Source organism: Onychostruthus taczanowskii, unplaced genomic scaffold (genome assembly GCF_017590055.1).
Source record: "Onychostruthus taczanowskii isolate IOZ18803 unplaced genomic scaffold, ASM1759005v1 scaffold14, whole genome shotgun sequence".
NCBI classification, from domain to species: domain Eukaryota; kingdom Metazoa; phylum Chordata; class Aves; order Passeriformes; family Passeridae; genus Onychostruthus; species Onychostruthus taczanowskii.
In genome coordinates this window covers 9,893,220-9,916,619 of record NW_024498573.1, presented here as the reverse complement: position 1 = coordinate 9,916,619, position 23,400 = coordinate 9,893,220, and the positions used below count along the sequence as shown (strand labels likewise).

The 23,400-nt window shown below is 41.7% G+C and overlaps 3 protein-coding genes across 4 annotated transcripts in view; 1 reads left to right on the top strand and 2 right to left on the bottom strand.

Moving 5' to 3' along the window:
- Nucleotides 1–898: 898 nt before the first annotated feature.
- CUNH5orf15 (chromosome unknown C5orf15 homolog) lies at nt 899–7,016 on the bottom strand. Its single transcript, XM_041397822.1, has 3 exons — nt 6,878–7,016; nt 3,534–4,105; nt 899–2,483 (listed from the first exon to the last, which is right to left on the bottom strand). The coding sequence occupies exons 1-3, from the start codon at nt 6,978–6,980 to the stop codon at nt 2,352–2,354; spliced, it is 807 nt and encodes a 268-aa protein (XP_041253756.1). The 5' UTR covers nt 6,981–7,016; the 3' UTR covers nt 899–2,351.
- A 967-nt stretch (nt 7,017–7,983) lies between these two features.
- On the bottom strand, nt 7,984–23,394 carry VDAC1 (voltage dependent anion channel 1). Of its 2 annotated transcripts, none has more exons than XM_041397706.1 (9): nt 23,323–23,394; nt 16,914–16,983; nt 16,327–16,376; nt 15,959–16,111; nt 15,816–15,868; nt 13,431–13,658; nt 10,283–10,433; nt 9,749–9,806; nt 7,984–8,922 (listed from the first exon to the last, which is right to left on the bottom strand). In XM_041397706.1, the coding sequence occupies exons 2-9, from the start codon at nt 16,978–16,980 to the stop codon at nt 8,831–8,833; spliced, it is 852 nt and encodes a 283-aa protein (XP_041253640.1). In that variant the 5' UTR covers nt 16,981–16,983; nt 23,323–23,394; the 3' UTR covers nt 7,984–8,830. The 2 variants fall into 2 exon arrangements, with proteins under 2 accessions (XP_041253640.1, XP_041253641.1); XM_041397707.1 differs by lacking the exon at nt 23,323–23,394 and adding an exon at nt 22,548–22,568.
- The window catches only part of LOC121332330 (translation initiation factor IF-2-like), a 2,224-nt gene continuing 1,398 nt past the window's right edge, over nt 22,575–23,400 (top strand). The window contains exon 1 of the mRNA XM_041397708.1: nt 22,575–23,174. Coding sequence (XP_041253642.1) covers nt 22,948–23,174 — 227 coding nt within the window. The 5' untranslated portion in view covers nt 22,575–22,947. The remainder of the gene's footprint in view (nt 23,175–23,400) is intronic.

The window sequence follows — 23,400 nt, the reverse complement described above, 5'->3', positions numbered from 1 at the left end:
GAAGACACTGTCAGTTGTTCAGAAATCTCAAAGAACACATTTACATTGGTTTTATTCCACCAGCTGAACTGTGCTCCAAGAGCTTTGGAAGACAGCCAACAGGGATGAAGTTCATATCTATGAACTCCAGAAGTAACAGAATATGCCTTATTTCTAATTTAGACTGATGTTAATTGTCTGTATTTTTTAACAGTATTGTAGCTATTGCAGTGAGGGAAGTGGCTGAAAGTGTAACATTTGTCTCGATGGTCTAATTCACTGGGAGGGTTGAAGCGAAAATGAAATTTCTCACATGGGTATCTGAACTTGTGCAGTCAGGTTACTCACTGTGGATCCTGTGTAAGGCCTGTGGGACCTAGCTGAAAGGAACACAAGCTTCTGCCAAGGGTGAACGTACTATTTTATACTGTCAAAATCACCACACTTTATAATCAGTGACATTTTTTAAGGACAAAGTTACTGAATTTCTTGGGTGCAAAAACATTAGCCACCTCCTCAAATTCCAATATTTAAACATCCTAAAGGAGCTTTGAGAAGTAACCCTTCCCTTTAGATCTTGACCACAACAGTGTTACACTTCAAAGTAGGTATGTTCAGGTAAGAATTTCAAATATCTTCCACAAGAATTACAGACTAAATAACTTAAGCTAAACAAATCTTGTAAAAGAATGTATTAATTCCCACAGCTTAAAATATTTAATTTAAGCCTTGCTATCCACCCTACACAGCATTTAACAGATGCACATAACAAACCTTCACACATCCAGTATGGACAACAGAGAAATGGAAATTGGAGAATTGAAACCATTTTGAAATGGTTTCAAATTCCAAGCATAAGCAAGTTTTTTATCATAAGTTACTGTACAAAAGCAGTGAAATAGTTAAGGTAAGAAACACAGGCTTATTATTGTCATTTATTTTAAAAACCTTATTCAAAATATTAAGTGATACAAGTCCAAATACAATAAAAATTACTGCAAGAAAAGAGTTTTGGGATATTTTGTTTGTGCTTTACTTCCTGTGGTTATGAAAAGAATGCATTTAACAGTAGGATATAGAACTTTTAGCATTTCATTCCTAAAACAGTATCATGCCTTCAGACTCCTCATGCCAACAGGCGTGAAATTGATTTGTTTCCAAATGTTACATAACTACTTGAATACCAAGTCATTAATTATGGGGTTCTGATTCACCATTATTTACAAACGTATCAGTCTGAAAACTAAATCACAAATAGAATGTACAGAAAACTAAAATTTTATATTTTACAACTCATGAAAACATAAATAATGGAAGTACAAAAGACAAAATTTAAAAAAAAAAAACAACCCCCAAAAAATCTACTGTAGCATTAACTTGATTTACACTAATGCATAAATGTTTGTCAAAAATGAGAGTGCACTGCCCACTGACTGGCAGCCCCCACACCCTTACTTCCACCTGTCTGTTACCTAGGTCAGAAAAAGTACCAAATAAATTATTCTTACAGTTTCCCCCATTTATAATATAACAAATCACATAGCCATTTCCCAACTGTCTTAGAATTCAACAGAAAGCTCTGATGTATTGAAAGCCTGTCAGCTATCTAAATTTTAGTAAAATTATTCCACAAGGCTTGTTTTCCACTCATTAATTACAAAGACAATGAAGTCAAAAACAGCATCAGAGAAAAAAAGACAGTCAAGAAGCTGCATACCTTCACAAACACCTTACACATGTAAGGAAATATATGGTACAGAACTTCTGAAATAAAACAGGTTATACATCATTGTTTTAAAATTATTTACGGCATGAACACATACATAAATTATTAAATTGCCATTCTAGCTATTTTGCCAAAATAGGATCAAATTATGCAACAAGAAAACAGAATCAGAAAAAATAAGATTAAAGACTTGCAGCATCAAAATTTAAGCACAGAAAAAAGTAATTATATTTTAAGTTTGCAATATAGTGGAATTTATGAGCCATGTAAGTGATTAGTAAAGAGATCATTAATTTGATTTAGTGATGCCAAAGTCATCAATTTATTAGACCTAGAATATTTTATGCTTATTTTTTTGTAGCATGACTATTAAGACTGCTCCAGACAGAAGGGAATGATGCTCAATGAATGGAAAGAGCACTAATTTATTAAATACTCTATCTTTACAGTTGATATAAAACCCGACCAAAGTAGCAAACAGATGGATCGTGCCCTTGATCTTCCACGAGACTGAATCTCCAAAACATCCAGGTCAAATAGAGTACATCTCATTTCTGTACAAGCAGCTTATTTAGAATACCTGAATATCATTACATGACTGGCAGGCAAAGAGTGATAAGTTCAGCAAACTCAAGTCACAGTGCTTTCAGAACACATAGTCATTGGTTATTTTCAGGGAAGGCATCGCTTCGTTAACGTTCTGATCCAAACGATGATATTCCACTGTCCTGGAGCACAGGCCATCCCTCCACCTTCGGCTCTGCACCAGTAAGAAGATCTGAAAGAGTAACAGGACAACTTACAGATGCTGTGCAGAAACATTCTGGGTTTGAGAGACAGCTTCACAGTGGTACTGACACCATGGTTTCACCCCCCATGCTGGCAAGGGCATTACTGCAGCAAAGCCAATACATTTTTAAATTATTTGAAGTGCTCTCAGATAAATTTTCAAAATGCAACAGTCCTCAGCATCTTCCCCTATAACGAGTTGGCAATGCACATTACAGATAGGCCACTGCACAGTAAATAAGGTTTTGGGTTTTCAGCTGCTTTCTTTTCAGAGTCCTGCAAATCCTCACCCAGAACAGTATTCTCCCCCAAAGATAAACACTAAACTTTCCTCATATCTAAAAAGTAATCTATGGTTTAATGCAAATTTGTGCATGCACCTCTGTTGTGTCTGGTTGGGCTGAAGTTAACTTTTAATGCTAGCAATACGTTTTGGAATAACAACAATCAGACTGTTTTTGAGACACAGAGAATTAGTTTGTACTGAAGAAACATTTACCTGAAAATAGTAACTTAGTAGCTTCTCTCTGTAAAACTGGAAGCAGCACTAAACATTTTCTAAAAGTTTGTAGCTACACCCTCAGAATGTCCATGATATAAAGACCATATTAAAGTGACTATTAGAAAGATTATCACAATCATAACAAGAACATTCCCACGCCATTTGCAGTTAAACCTCCCTTAATTTCTTGTTTTCCTGTGCAGAAAAAAATTAATCATTCACCCCCACTTGACTTGGCTCAGGTCCCCTTTATAGAATTCATGTTGTGCACTGCCAGTGTTCATTACTGTACTGATTGATTACTGATGTTACCAATTAACTCATTTTCTTATTGCAAATATTTGATTCAAGTTCGTTTTCATTGTGCAGATAAAAATGACACTAATGATCCGCATATTAGTATTATCACAAGACTAAGCAGTCAAAGATTTCATTCTTCAAAAAGCTTTCCTCCTTTTCTTAAAAACACGTACAAGGGAATGCAACTTTATTTTAAACACTCCAGCTGCTTCTCTTAACCTTTCAGAGCACACGTACCTTCCTCTTATTGTGATAGGTGACATAAACAACAGCTACTAAGAAGGCAACTACAACCAGATGAAAAAAGAAATGGCTGTCTTCCTCTTCATCCAACCCTGAGACAGAAACAGCTTTTATCTTCTCATCAAGGGTCTTGATCTCCTCATTGTAATTACTGATGGTGTCAGAGTTGTCGTCTTCTGACATCTCTAGAAGGTCTGGATTGTATCTGGAATTTGGTGTCATTTCATAAGCATAGTCATCTCCATCTGACTCCATAGTTTCTTTGATGATGGGTGGGGAACTATTTAGTGTGTCTTTCAGATCTGTTAGAAGATCTTCTTCCTCAATTTTAGTATCTTCAGAAGCATCTACATCCACCTGTGATACTGGACTAGCAGGGACATCAGGTGACAAAGAGTCACCGTTTGCTGTAGGTGGCTTCCCGGCAGTCACCGAATTGATTTTGGCCTCCTTTCCTGCTGAGGTTAAACTCTGCAAGCTGTCTGTCAAATTTTGGGATCTACTCAGTGTTTCATTCTCACTTGTAGAAGAAATATTTTTTGTAAGCATATCCTCTTTCACAGAACCTGAGAAAAGGATGAGAAACAATCAGCACTATGCACAAGGCACTAACTTCTCTGACAGAAAACTATTGCCACAAATTTCCTTCATAGACAAGAAATCACATGAAGAACACAGGATACGTCATACTGCAAACTTTTTAGCATTCATATGCAGAAATACATACTCCTGCACTTCGGCAACTTCCAAAGAAAAGTCTTGAGTGGGACAGGAACTGAAGTTTGGAAGCACATGCCTTCCAGATTAGTGTGGCAAAGTGTCCCTGAAAAACTCAGCACGCCTGTTTTCCAGACATAAGAACTTCAAAGAGATGTCATCCTTCCCTCTGTGGATTCATGACATCTTGTACAATCATACAGGACTAGCATTTTCTCCATCATCAAATTCTTCCTCCCACAGAATGAGCTGAGGTCTACAAAGGAGGATGTTCTCAGGAAAGCTTTTCCTGCAGTTAAGATTTTCATCTTTCACCATTGCATGTTTTACCAACAAAAATGAGAAGACACTGTGAAGTCCTGTTCAGTCAGGACACAAGACAGCAGCATCTCTTCCCAGGCACTAATTTTTATTGAATTTGTAAACACTGAAAGAGTTTTTCAATCTTATATTACCTCAAATGAAAGGACTGAACCACGAGTTAAAAACAAATGCTGCTCATGCTCCTGGAGGAAAGCCTTTTGTTGGCAGCAGTTATTGTAATGAAGTAAGTCAGAAATAGCACAGTAACAATGCACCCTCAGGCAAACTCAGCATCTCTCCAGTGCTAGGAGAGATGTCCCTTTTCTTTATCCAAAGGACAGTAAAAAGAAATATGCAGAGAGTTTAACAGCCAATTTTTTTAAGCCTAAATATGAGCAAACTATTCATGTTTGCAGCACATCACTACCAGATTCAAATCCAGCAACACCTTAAAAAATGTAGAACAAATTTTAGACTTTCAGCCTGCATTTTCACTTAAAATGGGAAACCATACTTGCATTTTGGCACGGCATGCCAAACTAATTTTTCATTTCACAAAAGCAACAATACTTTCATTAAACATTTTCAAGGCTCAGAGGAAAGTTACAGACTCTAGAAATGAAGCATTCAAGCAACTTCTCGTGTCAGGTTACTTGTAAGTAAAATATTACGGAGGGGACATTGAATCATGTTATTCATGGAACTTGTATATTTGCTGAGGTTCAGTTACAACAGAGCTCGTGTTTACACAGCACACTTCTGCAGCATGAATTACTCTTTAACCAAAGGTAAAACACAGAAGACTCGTCTCACGTGAAGCAGACACCACGGTGCCTCTCTGCTGAAATGCAAAGTCAACCATTTCACGTCTAACACACTTTTTGTTGCTCAAAAAACTACTCATCTGAATTATCACACCAACACTAACTTGTTCAGTTCTTACCCAGGGCAAGTTTAGGGAATTCTGCTCTCTCCTCAGGTTTAAGCCAGCTAGCTGCATATGCAGAGATAAATATGAGGAAAGGCAGTTGCAAGATAATTTCATATTCACAGCTAGCTGGCTATTGTGAGTGAGGTCAACTTCCTGCTACCCTCCCCAAACACACAAAAACTATTACAGAGTAAGAGCTAAACTGTTTGAAATACAAACAAGCATATTTTGCCTGTAAAACTATACTGCATCTGACCTTACACTTCAAGTTAATCTTGAATTAATTTTAACACTGGAGTTTTTGAAGGATATATGCTTAAATGCAAGGAACTCCCAGTGGCTATTGCTGCACCTTCAGACTGAGAAAGAGCAATTTCCTATTATTCCTAAAATATGCCTGTGTTTTTAATAGCAGCTGGAAGTTTAGCAGCTAAACCACAACTGATTTATGATATTTACCCAACACTATTTGGCATTATAAACGGTGGTTGCACTGTTTACGATTACACAACACTGTCAGATGATTTCAGATCCAGAGATGCCTCAGCTTCACAAACAGATACTAATGTTCAGTCATGGTGACAGAGTTAGCAACACAAACGCTGCACATAAAAAACACACCATGGTTAAAACTCACTCCCAGGAAAACTGCTTTCAGAGAGCAAGTTGTTTCATGACTCCTGAAGTTAAAAACTCCATTTCCTACAGATTTCTGCCCCAAATTCTTACTGCCTACCCATTAAAGCAGGTGAGGTGCAACACAAATACAGCTGGTGTGGAGACACTGACTGACAAGCACGGAAGGAACTGATGGATCAAACAATTTCCTTTTTTTTTCCTTCACTAATTCCTTTCTCTTCACTGCCCAGCCGTACTCCATCCAAAACAAAGAGAAACTCACTGCCCCTGAAACACATATTTCTTACCAGCCTTTCGTTACAGCCGTCTGTAGTTTTAAGGGGGATTAAGAAAACACTTAACTAGGAGTTAACTTGCAGAATAACATAAGCTTAATTTCTAGAGGAGGGAGACTAAAACTAAAACAAGGCACGCAGCCAGAGTATTTAGAAAAAGAATCCCAAGTCTGATGAATGAAGTAACCAGCCAAACTGCTCTTCACAGCATCAAAGCTCTGCACACCTGGCAGGCAGCCTCCCGCCCCCCGCCGGGGCGCTGCCCTTCCCCTGCGCACACCCCAGCCCCCACAGACCGGAGGCCGAGGCCAGGCCCGGGGCCGTACCGGTCACCTCAAGGCACGACCCGCGCCGGCCGAGGCCGCACAGCGCTCCAGGCCCAACGGAAGAGACCGGTGACAGAGACTGGCGGGGCGACCGCGCTACGCCCACAGCCCGCAGCCAGCCCCCCCGCCCGGCCCCGCGGCGCTCACCGGGGGATTCCTCGCCGCGGGCAGCCAGGGCACAGCCGCAGAGCAGCAGCAAGCACAAGGCGCGGCCCGCCGCCTCCCGCCGCTCGCCGCCGGCCGCCGCCATCTTGGCCCCCTCCGCGGACGTGGCGATGGCGCCGCCCCTCGTGAGGCAGCCGCGCACGCGCACGGGCGGGAAGGCGCGGGGCGCGCGCAGGCGCCGAGGGCAGCGCGGCGGCGTCACAGAAACGGGGAACTGTGGAATGGTGGGGATGGAACCGGGGGGTCACGGACTGGCAATCACAGCAGCGATCACAGCGTGACCTGCTGGGCATGGAACCAGCGGGGCTGGGAGAGCTTTCAGACCGTCCTGACCAACCCTCCACCAGCACCGTCACCCCTAAACCCCATCGCCCATGCCGGCGCCTGTGAAACCCCTGCAGGGCTGGTGACTGCACCGCCTCCATGGCAGCCACGGGGTCCAATGCTCGGCCACCCCGAGAGAGAAAAGGTTTTTCCTTTATCTGAGATATCTGATTTGACTGATCCAATCTCAGCTTTAAACCGGTTCTGGTTCCCTCACTGCTCGCGCCTGCCACGCTCCTGGGAGCTGAAGGGCTCCGCTTCTCCCAGCAGTGCTGGGTTAAATGTCCGATAGGAAGTGCTGAGGGATGGTGAGGGGGAAGCCAGCCTTGCCCAAGCTGTGGGCTGTCGCTGCGGTGGCCGTGCAGTGTGGCACTGTCGCAATGGCATTGCCTCATCGGGCACATCCTGCACCGCAGCTCTCGCCATCTGCAGCCACCCACGGCCTCCTCGGGGAAAATACAAATACTGATCAACAGCCACTGAAGGTGATCCAGGCTGTTCATTGCCCACACTTACTGAATTCTGTAATAAAGGACAAATAAGTCACGTTAGCTTGGTTCTATCCATGAGATAAACACGTGTAACCTGCACTTGTCAGAGCTTAGACAGCACTAAGAACAGTGCCCACATCTGGAATTTAATTCTTCTAAGTATTTTTGGTTTGTGTGGCACAAAACGTGCACCAAGATGTTGCCAGTCTTCTGCTGGAGCCACAAATGTAGATGAAATTGTTTTCACAATTAATATAAAGACAGAGTAAAAGATGACATTTCAATATTTTATTCAAGTCAGGTTTGGGTTTTTTATCCATTTTTAGTAGTGTCAAGTACAGCATTTTGGGGTCTAGTTCCACACAAAATGGAAGACTCTCTAAAAATGTACCCATTTAGTTGCTAAAAAAAAGTGGTAATAAAAGAAAACTCCGTTTTAGAATTAGTGATGCAACTATGTGATTGCAGTTGCAAAGACTCTTCCCTGATTATGTCCATTTTACAAGCTTTTTCATCAGTGCAAGGGGAAGGAACCACAACACAGGACAGGCAGCATTGGCTGAGTCACACCAAACCTCCTCCACAAGGACTTGGACAAGGCAGACAACCTAAAGCATTCTGGAGACAGCAGTAGGTGTGGGATAACCAAGAAAGACAAACCATCGATGAAACACATATCTAAAAAAATAAATTTTAAAATCCCTTTTTCAGACAATTTTGCACATTCCCTCATTGACTGAAACCTTAGGTGTCAGAACATTTTGCTTACACAATGAACAGTACAATATAGTGGTCTGCAATTCCCAGGTTTTACAACACATTAACACATTCCTTGTGCCATCAATATATTAGTAGAGGTAATCAACACCTTCCTTCTTCTTATCATGTGGCAGCTGACAGATGTGATGAGCAGTTACATAAAGGAAAAAAGCTAGGATTTTTTATTTATGATTTTGTCTCCACTTCTTTAACATCATTTTTAAAGCTTAGCTGTCTTTAACCAGGACTAGCAGGACAGATACGTAGCAACACTTGCACCCCAGACAAAACATTGAAAGGTACACTATTTTCTGAAGGTAGCTATGCTGTATTTTCAGATTAGCAATTATGAAATCACTCCTTATGCTTCAAATTCCAACCCTAGACCAAGTTTGTGACCCCCTGCATTGACATTCTTGCCATCCAACAAAGCTGACAACGTCAGTTTGATACCTGCAAAAGAGAAAAGGGAGAGAAAAGTCAAGATTTGGAATGAGCTTTATGTTCAGAACATGCCATGTCTGTTACTGCTTTAATTTATTGGGTAGCCAAGTTTAATGAGATTTGGCAGCTGGCCTTGGAAGGACTGGGCATTTTAAAACAATTTGCAGATAAGAAATCTTTCTGAATTATGAAATTTATAATAAACCATGATGATAGATTCTGCTTTTTATCACTTCAAGTAATTAAAGCTCTGAGCCAATTCACTGCTGCTGGTCTACTGATTAATCTAATTTTAGAGTCCAGAATTACAAAAACCTGGGACCTTGATACATACTCACCTTTCTAAACCACTTTAAAATCTGGGTATGAAAAAGCCCAAGCCCCATCTGCTGTAATATCTCATGTCAATCTGCTCAGTATTCTGGCAGCAGATTTATTACACTACATTAAAACCAATTTTACAGCAGAAAGATTGCCCTCTTCCTGGGCCAGGGGACCTTGAGAAAGTCACATTTTTAAGGAGAATAAACTGTAATACGAAGCCTCTGAAATATTAAAAATTTATTTACTGTTCTGTGACACAAAAAAATATACACATATTTTATATCAACATGAGAGACTATTCGACTGGTCAGTGGACAATGGTCTCTAATAATTCTGCTTCAAACAGATATCCAAAATTAACAGAACAATCCCTAGAAACATTCATCACTGGCTTGCCAAGCATGAAGAGCAATCTTACAAAACCCATCATACTTTATCACCAAAAAACTTCTGGTATTTCAAGATTAAAGTATCGCTTTATTGATTCTGACTTTTTTCTGCATAGACTTACCTGGCTTTAAAGTCTGAGTGTATCCTAACCCAATCAGACTGGAGTTGTTCACTTTAGCCTTAAAGGGAAATAATAAAGCATTGTTTAGTAATGAATAGTAAATAATTTAGTATCTTTCTTCAAAGTTCTCCATGCCTGAGAATTATGCAACAGCTTTTAAGCATGTAGGGATTTCAAGTCTTAAATCCCAGATAAATCTAGAGTTAATTTTTCTGTAACTTAAATCCCAAATCTCAAAGAATCTACAGTTACTGTAGAAAAGAATGGGTTTATTAAGAGAATTTTTAATTTTTTCCAGACTGACACAAAAACAGTCTCAAAATAGTGCCCACTATTACAATAAAACATTCTGTGTTTCTTTTAAGGAAAATCCAATAGCTGTGCTCTCAGGCTGCCAAAACCAAAACAAACAGATCCAACTACAGAGCACAGAACTGCATCAGGACCATGCTCTGCTGATGGAAAGGCTGCTTTCCACTTCCATTGCAAGCACTTCTTTTCAAATGCATATAAATGCACATGCACAGGACTCACAGAAAAAGAGGCATCTGGGTCAATCTGATACTTGGCTGCTATTCCAAAGCGAGTGTTGCTATTTCCAGCTGTCCAAGCCAGATTCACAGCAGTCTCCAGTTTATCATTCACCTTCTGGTAAATGGAGCCGCCAAACTCTGTTCCATCGTTCCTGGAAGGAATGCATTAGTGTCGTTTGAAACAGCACCCCAAAACAATCAGCTTTTATTTTTCCAGTAAGAGCTGTATTTGCACAACATCCACTTACACCTCATTAAATATCCCTATAACAACTAAGATAGAGACATTAGGCCAGATTGATTATGAAGCTATTTTTAGACACTTCAATTCATTGCAGATTACTATATTTCAACAACTTCTGAAACTGAAAAAACCCATGACAAACTATCAAAAATTAGACCAACGATGACAGCTTCTAATTTTCCCTTTCCTGTAGATGGGAATCTTTTTAGTAGAGAGATTTATTTTTCCCTGTGTGTCTCTGAAATAATTATTTTCCCTGGCAAATGTCTCCTTGTGCCCTGAGAGGGCTGTACCCCAGTCACAGAGCCTGAGTCATCCCAGAACTGCTATGTCAGCATGCTTTTATCAGACACAGAGGAACTGTATCACAGGTGAAGATGCCAACTTAATGTGCAAGTCTATAGGCTTTTGCAAACGAGTTCCATTTGCAACACTCTTTACGGTACATCTGTGCTATGGTCTGTGGACTAGAAACAGAAATGGAACTAATTTTGCTTTGCAGAGAGCACTGGCTCACAGCTGAATGGTGAGTAGCACAACTTCCAATTACTACTGCCCTATTGTCACACAGGAATAAAGTGTGGTAAATAAAAGGCAAAACGTTACAGCATGCAGATCATAAAAACAAGACCAAAAGACTGCTAAAGGCCTTGCACTCCTCATAAACCAGTGAGCATCTGAATTTCCACTTTTGCTTATTTTCTTAAAGATAGGATACAAACATATTGTAGAAAACAGGATTTAAACCCCAGGAAAATCTGGGGTTATTTCTAAACTGTGAAATAATCTGGTTCCAATTATTAGAGTACACCAGACCTTTAATGATTACAAAAAGGGGTACAATTTAGGATCTTTTCCCTTTTACCCCTTTGGTCTGATATTCTTTAGTTCATAACAGTTGCACAGACAGCAGTGATATGCCTATTTAGAAGTTCAAGCAATAGCAACAGCCTTTTAAATTGTTAGAGCAATTCTTCCAGAAAAACACTACAATACTTACTTCAGATAAGACTGAAGCTCACATTAACTGCATGTGCTTGGCTCTCAAGAAAAGGAGGGATTAAAAAGGACTGAGGAGAGCTGGTTATACAGGCAGGTTTTGTGCAAGGTTCCCACACAGCTCTGTCTTGACCTGCAACATTACCGACGGGGGGGGGGGGGGGGGGGGGGGCGGTCTGAGCTATGCTTAAAAAATGAGGAAAGTCATATTTAAAACTAGAAATTATCCAGCCCTACCTCCCTTGGTTTTATTATTAAAGAATAATAATAATAATAATAATAATAATAATAATATCAACTTATTTTAAACTTTAGTAGTAATAATAGCACTTTTTTATGCCAATGATAGCATGTAGTTTTAATGTAGTTATAGTAAAAAAAATAACACTAGCCCCCTATGAAAATTAATATATTAAGGCACCCTGATGGCAAGTAACTTTCTAGAGTCCCCACCTGGTTTGTGTGATGCCAGGAACAAAAAAATCATGCTTCATGCCCCGCCTAGTTACGTTATCTGCTCTGCCACAGTATCCCAGTGAAACACTGACCTGTGTAGATGTAAAAACCAAGCAGCCTAGTGAGGGGAGTTCCATACACTACTCTTTCTGGGATTATATAAAAGTTCTGACATGTTTTCAAAGCTGAAATACATGAATCACCTAACTAATTATTAAAAATATTATTAATAATAAGATTTCTATTTGTATCATACATCTACAGTTTTGTACAATAACAGCAACCTGAGAAGCAGACCCTCAGGAATACAAGAAACAGACCTGAGCCCCCGCTGCTGCAGTGAGTTTCTGCTGTTGCTTTAATTAAGAGCAATAATAACCACAGCATTTTATAGCAAAAGCCAATAATACAATGTTTTGAACTGCTACAGCACAACTAAGCTGAAAGTCATTGCACTTGAAGGAGCAACTTCTAACTCCTGAGTGGAAGGGGACCCCACATATTGTTTTGATGGAAGTTTTCTGCCCACATTTCTGTGCTTTGGCAGTCCTTCAAACATACTGTCTGGGCTGTGGGGGTTCGATTGTTCTGTAAGGCAGCGGGAGCTTCCTAAACCAGATCGCTGCAAACCAGCATGAAACGGAACAGAAGGCCTTTGAAGAAGTAGCTCTAGGAAGGCAGAATGGTTGTTCAGCCCCCAGATGGAAACAGCCTGGAACAGCTCTGCTACATGCAAAATATCCAATTACCCAGGGGCACAGAAGGGGGGGCAGGAGAACGGATTAGGGATTGCCTAATCTTAAAAAACTGTCTTCCCCAAAGGCATAAACTGCCTTTTTAAGAGGAACAGGAGACAGAGAAATTCATGGAATTTGATCCTGGTTTCTCACTGTTGATACATTCAGAAAGGACACATACTTGTGTAAATGTATTATTAGAAGTTGCAATACCAAATAAACTTATACACCATATCCCTTCCAGTACTGAAACAAACCCAGTCCCTGTCTCTTCCAGTCACTCCCTTTTGCCTGTTCTTGTTCATCCTCTGATTAACTCTTTCATCCACACATCAAGCCACCATTTTGCTTGGATGTTGACAGGTGTAAAAGGAAAGCATTGCTTTTATTTCAGCTTTCACAAAGAGTATTTTTATAACTTACTTTTTTATTATGCCACTAATGGGTTCTAACAGTCCTTATCTGTTAGACAGACTTTGGACCCTTGAGTGCTCAGTGAGTTCCAGTTCCTTCCATCATGCACTCCCTCACCCACACAACTCAAAGAAAAGGTAATGCAGCTGAAAAAATACAGCTTGACATCTTTAATGAAGAATTAATTTCCAATTCACCATTCCCTTGTTCACCATTGCTGAACCTCTGACCCTTTCATTGTTTAGTAAGCAGCAAAATCTTTCCAAATTCCTTTTTAGTGCCTGTCTGCCAGTACTTACACATTAGTATGAAGCTGGAATTCATCAGTCTTATAGCCAACAGCGAAGTTGCTCTGGGTTACTCTAGACTTTGCTGTCTCAAAAGTCATTTGGTAGCCTGCCAGCCACCCCTCGTAGCCAAGCACGAGAGCTCCACGTATCGAAGGGCCCGCAATGTCAAAATCCATGTCACAGCCGATGTTGATGTGCTCCCTTTTGTACCCCGACTTAATTTTAGCACTCTTTTTCCTAAAGAGAAAAGGCAGATATCATATCTTTGCAAAGGTACACCTGTAGGTAGCAATTCCATCATATCACTTAGTTTAACTCTGTGTAACAGCTCCTGAAGACAACGTGTACATCCCTAGAGAGCCACATGATATGTCACCTCAGTGTTCACCTTTAAAAATCTTAAGTCAGCTATAGTGAATTCTCTGCAAATGAGTTATAAAATGTGGTGTGGTGCCCCACAAAGCACTTCTGGACTGTCTTCTGAAAAGCAGCTGCACACAGATGGGAATTAACAAAACCATATCCTCATCTCCAACTGATACAATGGTTTTGGAAGTTTGGTACATACAGGGAAGGAATGGAAACTGTAGAAGTTTACAGGTTTGCCACCAGAAGTCCACAGTAGTGGACTTGCTTGCCTGTCCCAAGCAAAAAAATTTTGCCTGTTCCAGGCAAACAATTTTTAGACAATCCTAGTGAATTGGGTAATTTTATTTACTGTGACAGACATTAGGAAATCACTACTTTGTGGAAATCTCTGCTGTGAAGCAAGCAGGCTGCTTCAGTGGCTCTGACATCCCCATTTCTCCTTACGGTACTTTGTGAGCTGTAATGGTTACAGCCATTTACAGCCACCAGAAAGCTGCCAGGTTAAGGCAGAAATAAACTTTCCTGAGTCACTTGTTTATTTTTATACTATTGGCCAGAACAGTATTTTCCTCATGTGTTCTTAGGTTGATTTACATCAAGGGTGCAGACTTTCACAAGGCAAGAGAGTTGTGTCTAATATATTCAGCTACTCTTAAGATTTTTTTCTTCTCTTTTTACAAGTGTCTTCTGTCTTTGACCAAATCTTTACTGAAATCTTTCTGGAAAAGTCAGGCAAATTTTTGAATTTCAAATCAACCTTTCACATCAGCTAACAAAGACAACCTCCAAGAAGAGTATCAGTGCTGTATCAGACCCACACAGAGACTGATGTCTTTTTTGTTATTATTAGCTCAGACCCAGGGAGTTCTTGTGTTTTGCAGAATCAGAAATAAAGTGCAGGATGAGTGCCAAAAGCACTCATCTGCAACTTCTGTAAAAGCAAGCAGTACCTCTCCCACCAATGTCACAGGGACAGAGGTAAGAACACAGAGTGCTCCAAAAAATGACTTTACCTGCTGAAAGATTCCTCACAATCATTAAGTAATGAGGAGAGGCAGAAGTCTCATATTCAGACATGGTGCATCACTGTCAAACTAAGCCAGGTTACACCAGGATTGAATCTCACTCCATTTAACCACATTTAACAGTTCTCTCGAGGCAATCATAACTACAGTCTCTGTGAAGTGCCCAATAAACAGTTCTAGACCTGTTACAACATTCTTGAACAAGGTTTTTCCTTTTAATTTCTCTAAGAATCCTACCAGTTGAGAAGTAATTATAAAAATCTACTTGAGATTATTCTGTTTAACAAAAATATCTTGTTAATCTAGAATTAGGAGTGGACTGAAAGCAGCTGACAATGCAGAACACTAAATCTAAAAGACAGGGTGAAAGCTCCCCTGGGACTATTACCCCAAGAGCCTGCAGTGCAGTCTGCTGCTCTGGGAAACTGATGTGCAGAGTATTTTGACTCACTGGCAGCACAAAGATAATCAGGGGGAAAAAATAAACCAACATGCAGACCTACAGCTGCTGCTTAATCCCTCTGGCCCACATAAAACATGGCATCCAATCACCATGTCAGAAATACCCATCCACCACCCAGGCACACAGGGGCCTGCAAGAATTGGGATGATAAATTCAGCTCGGGACAAGAGCCCAGTTCTGTGTCAGCCTATCAGAGCTGTGGCCAACTGGCCCCTGGAGCTCGTTAAGCTTTGCATTACAGCTGACTTGTTCAGTGCTTTTATTAAGGCATCAGCTCATCCTCTGACATGGCCAGAAATACACAATGGAGCAAAACCACAACTTTTTCTTTACTCTCTAATTCTAACTATAATTTTCAAGCTATTGTGTTTAAGTTTGTTTGCTATGGTTAAGGATTAAAAAGGGATTATTAACATTAAGATTTAGGTGACATGGACATGATTTCATCATACACAGGCTGATTATTACCTATCTTGATATCTCAGGACAAAAAATTAAAAATGCCTTTTTTGTTGCTTTAGCTTACTCATTTCTTACCCAGTGTTAGGAGAGAAGGTGGAGTCAAAGGTCAGCTTCAGGCCCCGTGCAAGCTGAGCAGAAAAAAAATTCAGTGATTGGATTTCTAATTAAGCATTGGCATAAATGAATTTGCAAATTGCTTTACTGGAGCCAGAAATTACCTGATCTTCAAGAGTAATCTCAGTGCCTAGTGTATTGTCGGTGTTCCACTTTTCTGTGAACATCAATCCATATTCCACCCATCTATATTTTGTTTCCAAACTACCACTGACTTTGCTTGTTTCTGAGTTTGCTGAACCTGAGCTTGTAAATTCCTAAAAGAAAAAAAAATTATACATATAATATATGTATTTGTCAATACATGCACAGATGCAATCAGGCAAATGCTTATACTTGTAGAACATATCAGTCATTATAATTTGTTAAATATTAGTTCATATAAATACAAATATATTTATTTTAAAAAGAAATATACAGTAATCACAAAACCACTGCAATGTTTTGGATTTCAGCGTGCCTCCAAACTTACCAGTCCATTTTCAGATCTTGTTTTCAAATCAAGCTTTATTAACCCAAAACCTAGAGAGTAAAAAATATGAATCATATATATGTTGATTTGAAAAGCACTTCTGATTTATTTCTTAAAACTCTCTTAAATCACCCATGAACTATTAAATAGTTAAACCAAGGGCACAGTTATCAAACCATGTGTTTCTAAGAAGCAGCTTGTACTCACTTTGGATAGCACTTCACTGATGAATCCTATTGACCTCAGCAATACAATTGGGACCAAATTAGGTAATGATACTTTTATTCCCAGTGAGCAGCATTCTGTTCATAAGCAAACTACTGTTCATCAATACAAGGGTGCAGCCAAAATACAGCACACAATTCTGTCACAAAACCAACAACAGTTCTATGGGGAACAGGAAGAATTTTATCAAAAGAAAAGTAAGTTACCCTCCCTTTCCAAACAGCAAGGGCAATATGAAGCTGTGATTCTGTGGATTCTAATGTAAATAACTGGAGTATTTCTCAGGGGAAAGTAATAAAATCCTAACAGTTTCAGGAGTCAGGTAGACAGCAAAAGACCAAACTTATTTTGGCTTTATTTACCATATCCCTTGGTGAAAATATCTCTGGCAGATTTGCCCAGGTCAGCATATGCAGGTGGAACAGCCATTTTCTGGAAAGGAAGATTTAAGAAATAAAAAAATGAAACTACAGCGTTCAGAAATTTACTTAATTCATTTAAGCAACAAGAAACTTAAGCCCATTTCAGCCCCTTTCATTTTGTATCCCCCACCCACCACTTAAATACAGCAAGAAAGCAGCTATTGCAAACAGTGTGATTTCATTTTGCTCAAGAGCCAGCAGCAGCAATGACCACGTACTTGCCACTGAGCATGTGAGACAGGCTGCAGAGCTAATATATATTAAAAAAAAAGGAACTGTCTGTGCCTTTCCAAAGAGTTAACTGTTGTTTTCTTATCAGTGTAACTGCACGAATGAACTTATGTTTTTTTCAAACCATTTCTCAGAAATGTTTCTCCTGTTTCTCGCAATGGATCTCTGCATTCTGATGTAAAGCATTAGGGCCCCAACTCATTCACTAAGGAAGTATAACCAGAACAAGCATCTACCATGAGAAACATCTCTCTTCCCCTAATTCAGAACAGGAAATGGATAACATTTATGTCAGCAAAATCAATAAATGGTCATTCTTATGCTTCAGTTTTCTTTGACTGTGCTATCCCTATTAATGGGTTAAGGTCTCTCCTTAGACACTGACCTTCAAGTGTTTTGCTGTGAGAAAAAATAACCTTGCTGAGAAAAAATAACCTTGCTGAGAAAAATTCAGCCTGCAGGGAGGCTGCCCTGTGGAGCCAGGCCATCGGGAGGGCAGCCACAACCCTGCTTCAGCAGCAAAGTGCAGACTGAGCTCCCTGCAAAGGCACAGCCCAGTGCTGGGGACACTGCAGGGGCAGCTTCCTCCGCTGTGTTTTGTTTCTTAGGGATGCCCACACTGCCATGGAGGTCCTCACTTTCCCATCTTCAGCAGGCCCTGACATTCCTAGTTCAGTGGCCTCCTGCAAAAGACGTAAATGCATCCCATTTTCTCTGCCACTGGGAAAAGTGTCTCACCATATGCAGAGGAGAAAATAGGAACAAACCAAGTGAATCTGCTTTTTTATCCAAGTACTCCCTTATTCAAATAAAGTCATTTCTTTAGGGGAGACAAAGTCAAGCAATCTGAAATGGTGCACATCTTCTGTCTCTGTAGACAAGATTTCTGAATTCTACACAGGAAAGGAGATAACTCATACTTATAAAGCTAGTCCTCTTGATACCAGATGTTGCACTAAAATTCTATATTCACAAACTTTTTGGCAATTCAAAAGTAATAAGCAGTTTACTACATATGCATGCAAATGCTTAAAAAGCTGCCTGACATTCTTACTCCAGAGTATTCAATGTTAGCAGAAAATTACTCCTTTAAATCCCACACAAACCCACTAGCTCCAAACACGAGGGTGCCTTAGTATCTCTCAGGCTGCAGCCTGGGATGCAGCTCTCAGGCAAGCTCACCACCCCATGGAGATCAGATAGGGACTTCAGCAGTCACTCAGCGCCTCAAGCACTCCAGACAACAAGCTGGTGCCTGTTAAAGCAGGATATTGCTATTGCATAAAGAAAGAATCCCTATCCTACAGGGAACAAAACAGATCTGGTGGCTAAAAAAAAGCAAACAGACTTTTCAGAACATAAAGTAGGATACAAGGGCGCATACTGTGATGTAGCTTCAATTGCAGACTACTTGGGTGCATGTCATTTCTTCCCAGCTATATCCACTATTAAAATGCATCCCCAAACCAGTTAAAGAGTTTTTTGGGTTTTTTTTTTTAATTCATACTCCAAAGCAGTTCTAGCTGCTTATATGGCACCTAACTTTCTCTGCTTGGGTTTGTTTTGTGAAAATATAAAAGCAGGGATTTAATTTTTATACATAAAATCAGCCTTAAAAAGGGGGAAGAAAAAGAAAAAAAAAAAAAACCCAAAAACATAAGCAGAAAAACACCATAAGAAAGTATTACCATATTTGTGTAAGTAATTCCTCTGCTCCTCACTGAAGTCACAGATACAATGCCCTGCTTGTAAATCACCCCCCAAAGTCAGGCAGCACTCAGGAGAGGGATGGCAGGAGTCACTAAGAGCTGTCTGTGTACAGCAAATGCTTCTGCCTTGCCAGAGCAGCCCAGCCCCATGAGAACCCTCTGATGGATATTACCATTTAGCATCATCAAAAATTAAAAATATTACAAATCTCTACACTCCAAAAATCAAATAAGCATTGCTTTGAAAGATAATGCACCGCTCTGCCAGCTGCATCTCGGAATCTATCAGATCTATTTCATCAACAGTCCCTTTGAGTCACTTCACAAAATCAAAATATTTTCTTCATAAGTGAATGCTGTATGCTTTTGGGTTGGATTTTCTCAGTCATGTTTTTCCCTTCTCCAAACCCATGAAGCCAAGTTTTGTTCCCTGATGCCTGTGTATCCCCTCTGGCTGTGGCCAGGCTCGTCAGGTGCATGAGCTGTGCCAGGCTGCTCCACTGCTGCAGTCTGGGCCCAGAACAGTGGGAGACATGAGAGCTCCACTTAGACAATTACTATAATTAGGGGACAATACTGAAAGCCAAATCCCTGCTGGTTGTAAGGCAAATCATATAATACACACACACACAGAGCAAGGTGTTTAAAATTGCTGAGTGTGAAAAACGCTAGGAGCTGTGTACTTATTGGCAAACCTTGCCATTGTCAGCAAGAACAAAACAAAAATTTCTGTTTACACTGGCTAATAAGAAGCCTCTTGTTTAACAGATGGAAAACAAACCTGATTACATCCTGTGCGAGTACAGGTTGTAAGACAAGCATGCTTAGCAGGGATTCAAACTCTTAAAGGATCAAGGAATGGCCGTGGCCAAGTGCCCTTGCTTTTCACCAGTGGGATCCCTGCACATTAACTCAGATTAGGTTTGGACTGAAATGAATTCACTGCTTTTATCCTTGTCCAACTGTGCAAATAGCTCAGCGTGACTCCGGACCTCAACGCTCGCACAGAGCAGGCCAAGTAGAATATCTGTAACGTGTTCTAAGTGGGAAAATATTTTGGTTTTCTTCAGTAAGAAACAGCATAGCACAAGTGATGACTGAAGAAAACCTGAACTGAGGAGTGAGCTCCAAGTGCTGCTGTGAGCATAGCTCCAGGAATGCCTGATTTATAACTGCCACAGGGAGAAAACAAGAGTTCTCTTTGGAGCTGCAGGACCCAAGAGGCAGCCCCAGTGAAAACTTCATTACAGCAGGCAAAATTTGAGTATTTTCCAATGTCACAGATGGCAAAATTTTCACTCTTTGGTGCAGTTCTGGGCAATTAAATCAAATTCAGTCCAAAAAGTAGCAAACCCACAGGGTGCCCTGGCAAATACAAGGATTGGCTGCAACCAAAGAAAAACTCATCTCTGCCTGATAACTGTCATACATGCCTAGGTTAAAGTTTCCCTGCACATATTTATCCTGTTTATGATATTTACATGGGGAAAGGAATGATCTAAAAATTTAAGATAAGAATCAAGTTCATTATAAGAATAAAATTCCCATGAAGACAATGGAAGTCTATCAGATTCAAGGCTAAGCAAGTAAAAGGGTTGGATTTATCCTTATGCAGCCACATTTCATTCCCAATAAATCTGAACTCACGTACCATTTCTTGATGGTACCAGTAGTTCTGAACATTCCAGCTCCCCTGTCTCCAAAAGCATGAAACTAGCACAGTACTTGCTACTTTTGCAAGTAGCAAAAGATGCTACTTGCAGGGTGGACACATTACAGCTGCTAGGAACAGCAGAGGGACAGAGAGCATTGGTTACATGACCAGGTACAGTCTGCCTGCATGGGGAAAAACCCACATGAGGCTCTTTTGCCTCAAGGTTAAAAAGAATACTAATTTATTTTTCATTTATCTCTTTCATTAAAGGAAAAATAATTCCTTGAAATGAAGCAGCTTTCAGATGCCTTTCTGGACGCCCAGCCTGGGCAGTGGCGTTTCCCAGCCAGTGTCTGTTGTGTCAGTGCACCACAGAGGATGGGGCTTTGCTCTCAGACAGGGCAGGGCCCAGCTCCCTCCACATCCCATGGCTGCCTGGAGGCACCAGCGTCCTTCTACAACATCCCAGCCTCCCAGGGGAGCTCAGTGCTGGCTCCACATTTTGGGTTTTACGGTCCAGGTCCCAAATCCCTTCAAGTCATGCCCACAGTCTGCTTCAGATCAGGTTCAGCAGCCTCATTGTGCAGAGATTTAAGAGCACATTTACCCCTAAATACATGCACAGTCACACAGAGGTCAAACATCAAGTTGGGCACATTCATGAGGCTTTTGAGAAGCCAGTAAAAGCACGTGGTTTGTAAATACTCGGCATTATTAGACACAATACTTAACAACACTTTTTCTCCCAACTTGCTACTGTGCCAGCATCATATAATCCATGCACCATTATGACTCAAAATTTAAGACTGGGAGTCCACAATTTCTTTTGTTGCAGGCATTATAAAGCCATTCAGCATCCCTGTGACACTTGCAGGATCCCAGCCCTCCTGCTGGAGCTTTGCTCTGGAACTGCATGCATGATGGAGCAGATTTAAAGAAGGGTTTATGTAGTACCTTGTCACCCAATAAACAGAGAAGCATAAAGGAAACAAACCCCTTAAAAACAAATGTAAAAATTATTAGGCTATGCTAATTATGGAATTAAAGAAAGAGACAGCCTGCTCTTAATCGTATGGGTACACATTAGGAGCTGCATTGTTGTATGGCAGCCCCTTATTAAACCATCACATATAAGAATTGATTAAATTAACTTGGGGGAAGTCACAGCTTGCTGTAGCTACTGTAGCTACTAAACTGCAAGGGAAGAACATAGAACCACATCCCCACATGGTAAATTAAGCTGTTTCTGTTAACCTGCAGAGGAGGAGAAGAGCAGTGCTGCTGTCCCACCCTGTGCCACCAGCATGGCAGGGCCCAGGCCAGCGCACGCAGGAAGGGACATGTCCCTCGCTCCCACCCCACTGCAGGAACACCCAGCACCACATCAATGGGGATGAGTAATTAAAATGGAATTTCGTCTTCCAGCACGATGTGACAGCTCACGCAGGAAAGGAGCATCTGCTACACCGGTGGATGTGTTTTTCCCTACCTGCAGTGGATGCCAAGCCTGGAAGGGCCTGAGCTGTGCATGCTGCCTCCATCCTAACAGTGCCAGAGCTGGGGACATCCTCCTGCTCCTACAGCAGCCAACAGTGATGTCCCCCACACCCCCATACACACACTCCAAAATGTGGGCAGGAAGAAAAGGTGAATCAGTGCAAGCCTTTGATGGAGAGTGATGGGGGGAGGCATTATTCTGTAATGTCATTGCAATAGTGCAAAAGCCCGTTTGTGACAAAAATTCATAGGTGAAATGCCATGAGAAAGGTGATTATTCAACCATGCACTGTACCCAACAAAACAAACTGCAACACACCTCTATTCTCCCTAAGTCATCTGAGAAACAAGCTGGGATCTGTTTCTGCTGGAATCACTATAAATATTCCCCAGAGACACAACCCTGCATTGGTCACTGGTGATGAGTCAGCTCCACTCCATTTTCTGAAAATTTTGTTACTCTTTTTTTTATTTTGCAAATACCTAAAGCTTGAATGAGTCAAAGACTTTCCTCCCTCCAGCAAGAGTTGTTTCCAGCAAGGGCTGTGACAAGGCAGAATCGAGGCAGCTGCTGCTGTGGCCCCACAGTGCTCAGTACAGGAGCGGAAAGCAGAGACATGGGGATTTTTAAACTGACATTATTCCCCACAAGTACAAACCTATATTCTGAGAATAAGCAGAATGAAATGGAAGAAGAAATCAGTTTGCCTGCTTGGCTTGAGGTTTTGGTACATATCAGAATGAATTTGCCAAGCTGCAAGAAGGATGCCGGGGGTGCGGAGGAGCGAGGTGAAAGGGACGCCAGAGCCAAGACGGTGCTAAACGCGGCGAGGCACGGCCACCTTCGACCTTTGCTTCCCGGGAAGGAGCAGAACGATCCCGCATGCTGAAGCGCTCGGCAGGAGCCGCACGCCCGCCGTGGCCCAGTGACCTTTCTCCTCCCGTCACGGGGCCAGCTCCCGGTTCGCTGAGCTCGGCCTCCGCGCTGCGGCCGGCGGCATCCCGGGATGCGGCGCCGGGACCCCGCCGCGCCCGCCGTCCCGCCTCCCGCGATGTCCCGGCCACCCGCGCCTCCCCAGCGGGCCCCCGTGTCGCAATGCCCGGCATTACGTAAGGACACAGTTTTATCCCCGTTCCGCCGGGCCGCGGGTGGGCACACCCGCCCGGGGCGCTGCGGGCTGCCCCCGCTCCCACGCATGCCCCGTCTCCGGGTCCCGCCGCCCGCACCGCCCGGGACCCCCGCCCGGGACAGCCCTACCTGCCCCCGCCGCGGCGGCAGCTGCGCTCCGCTCCGCCTCGGCCTCCTCCGGCGGCGGCTGCCCCTGCCCGGTGCCTC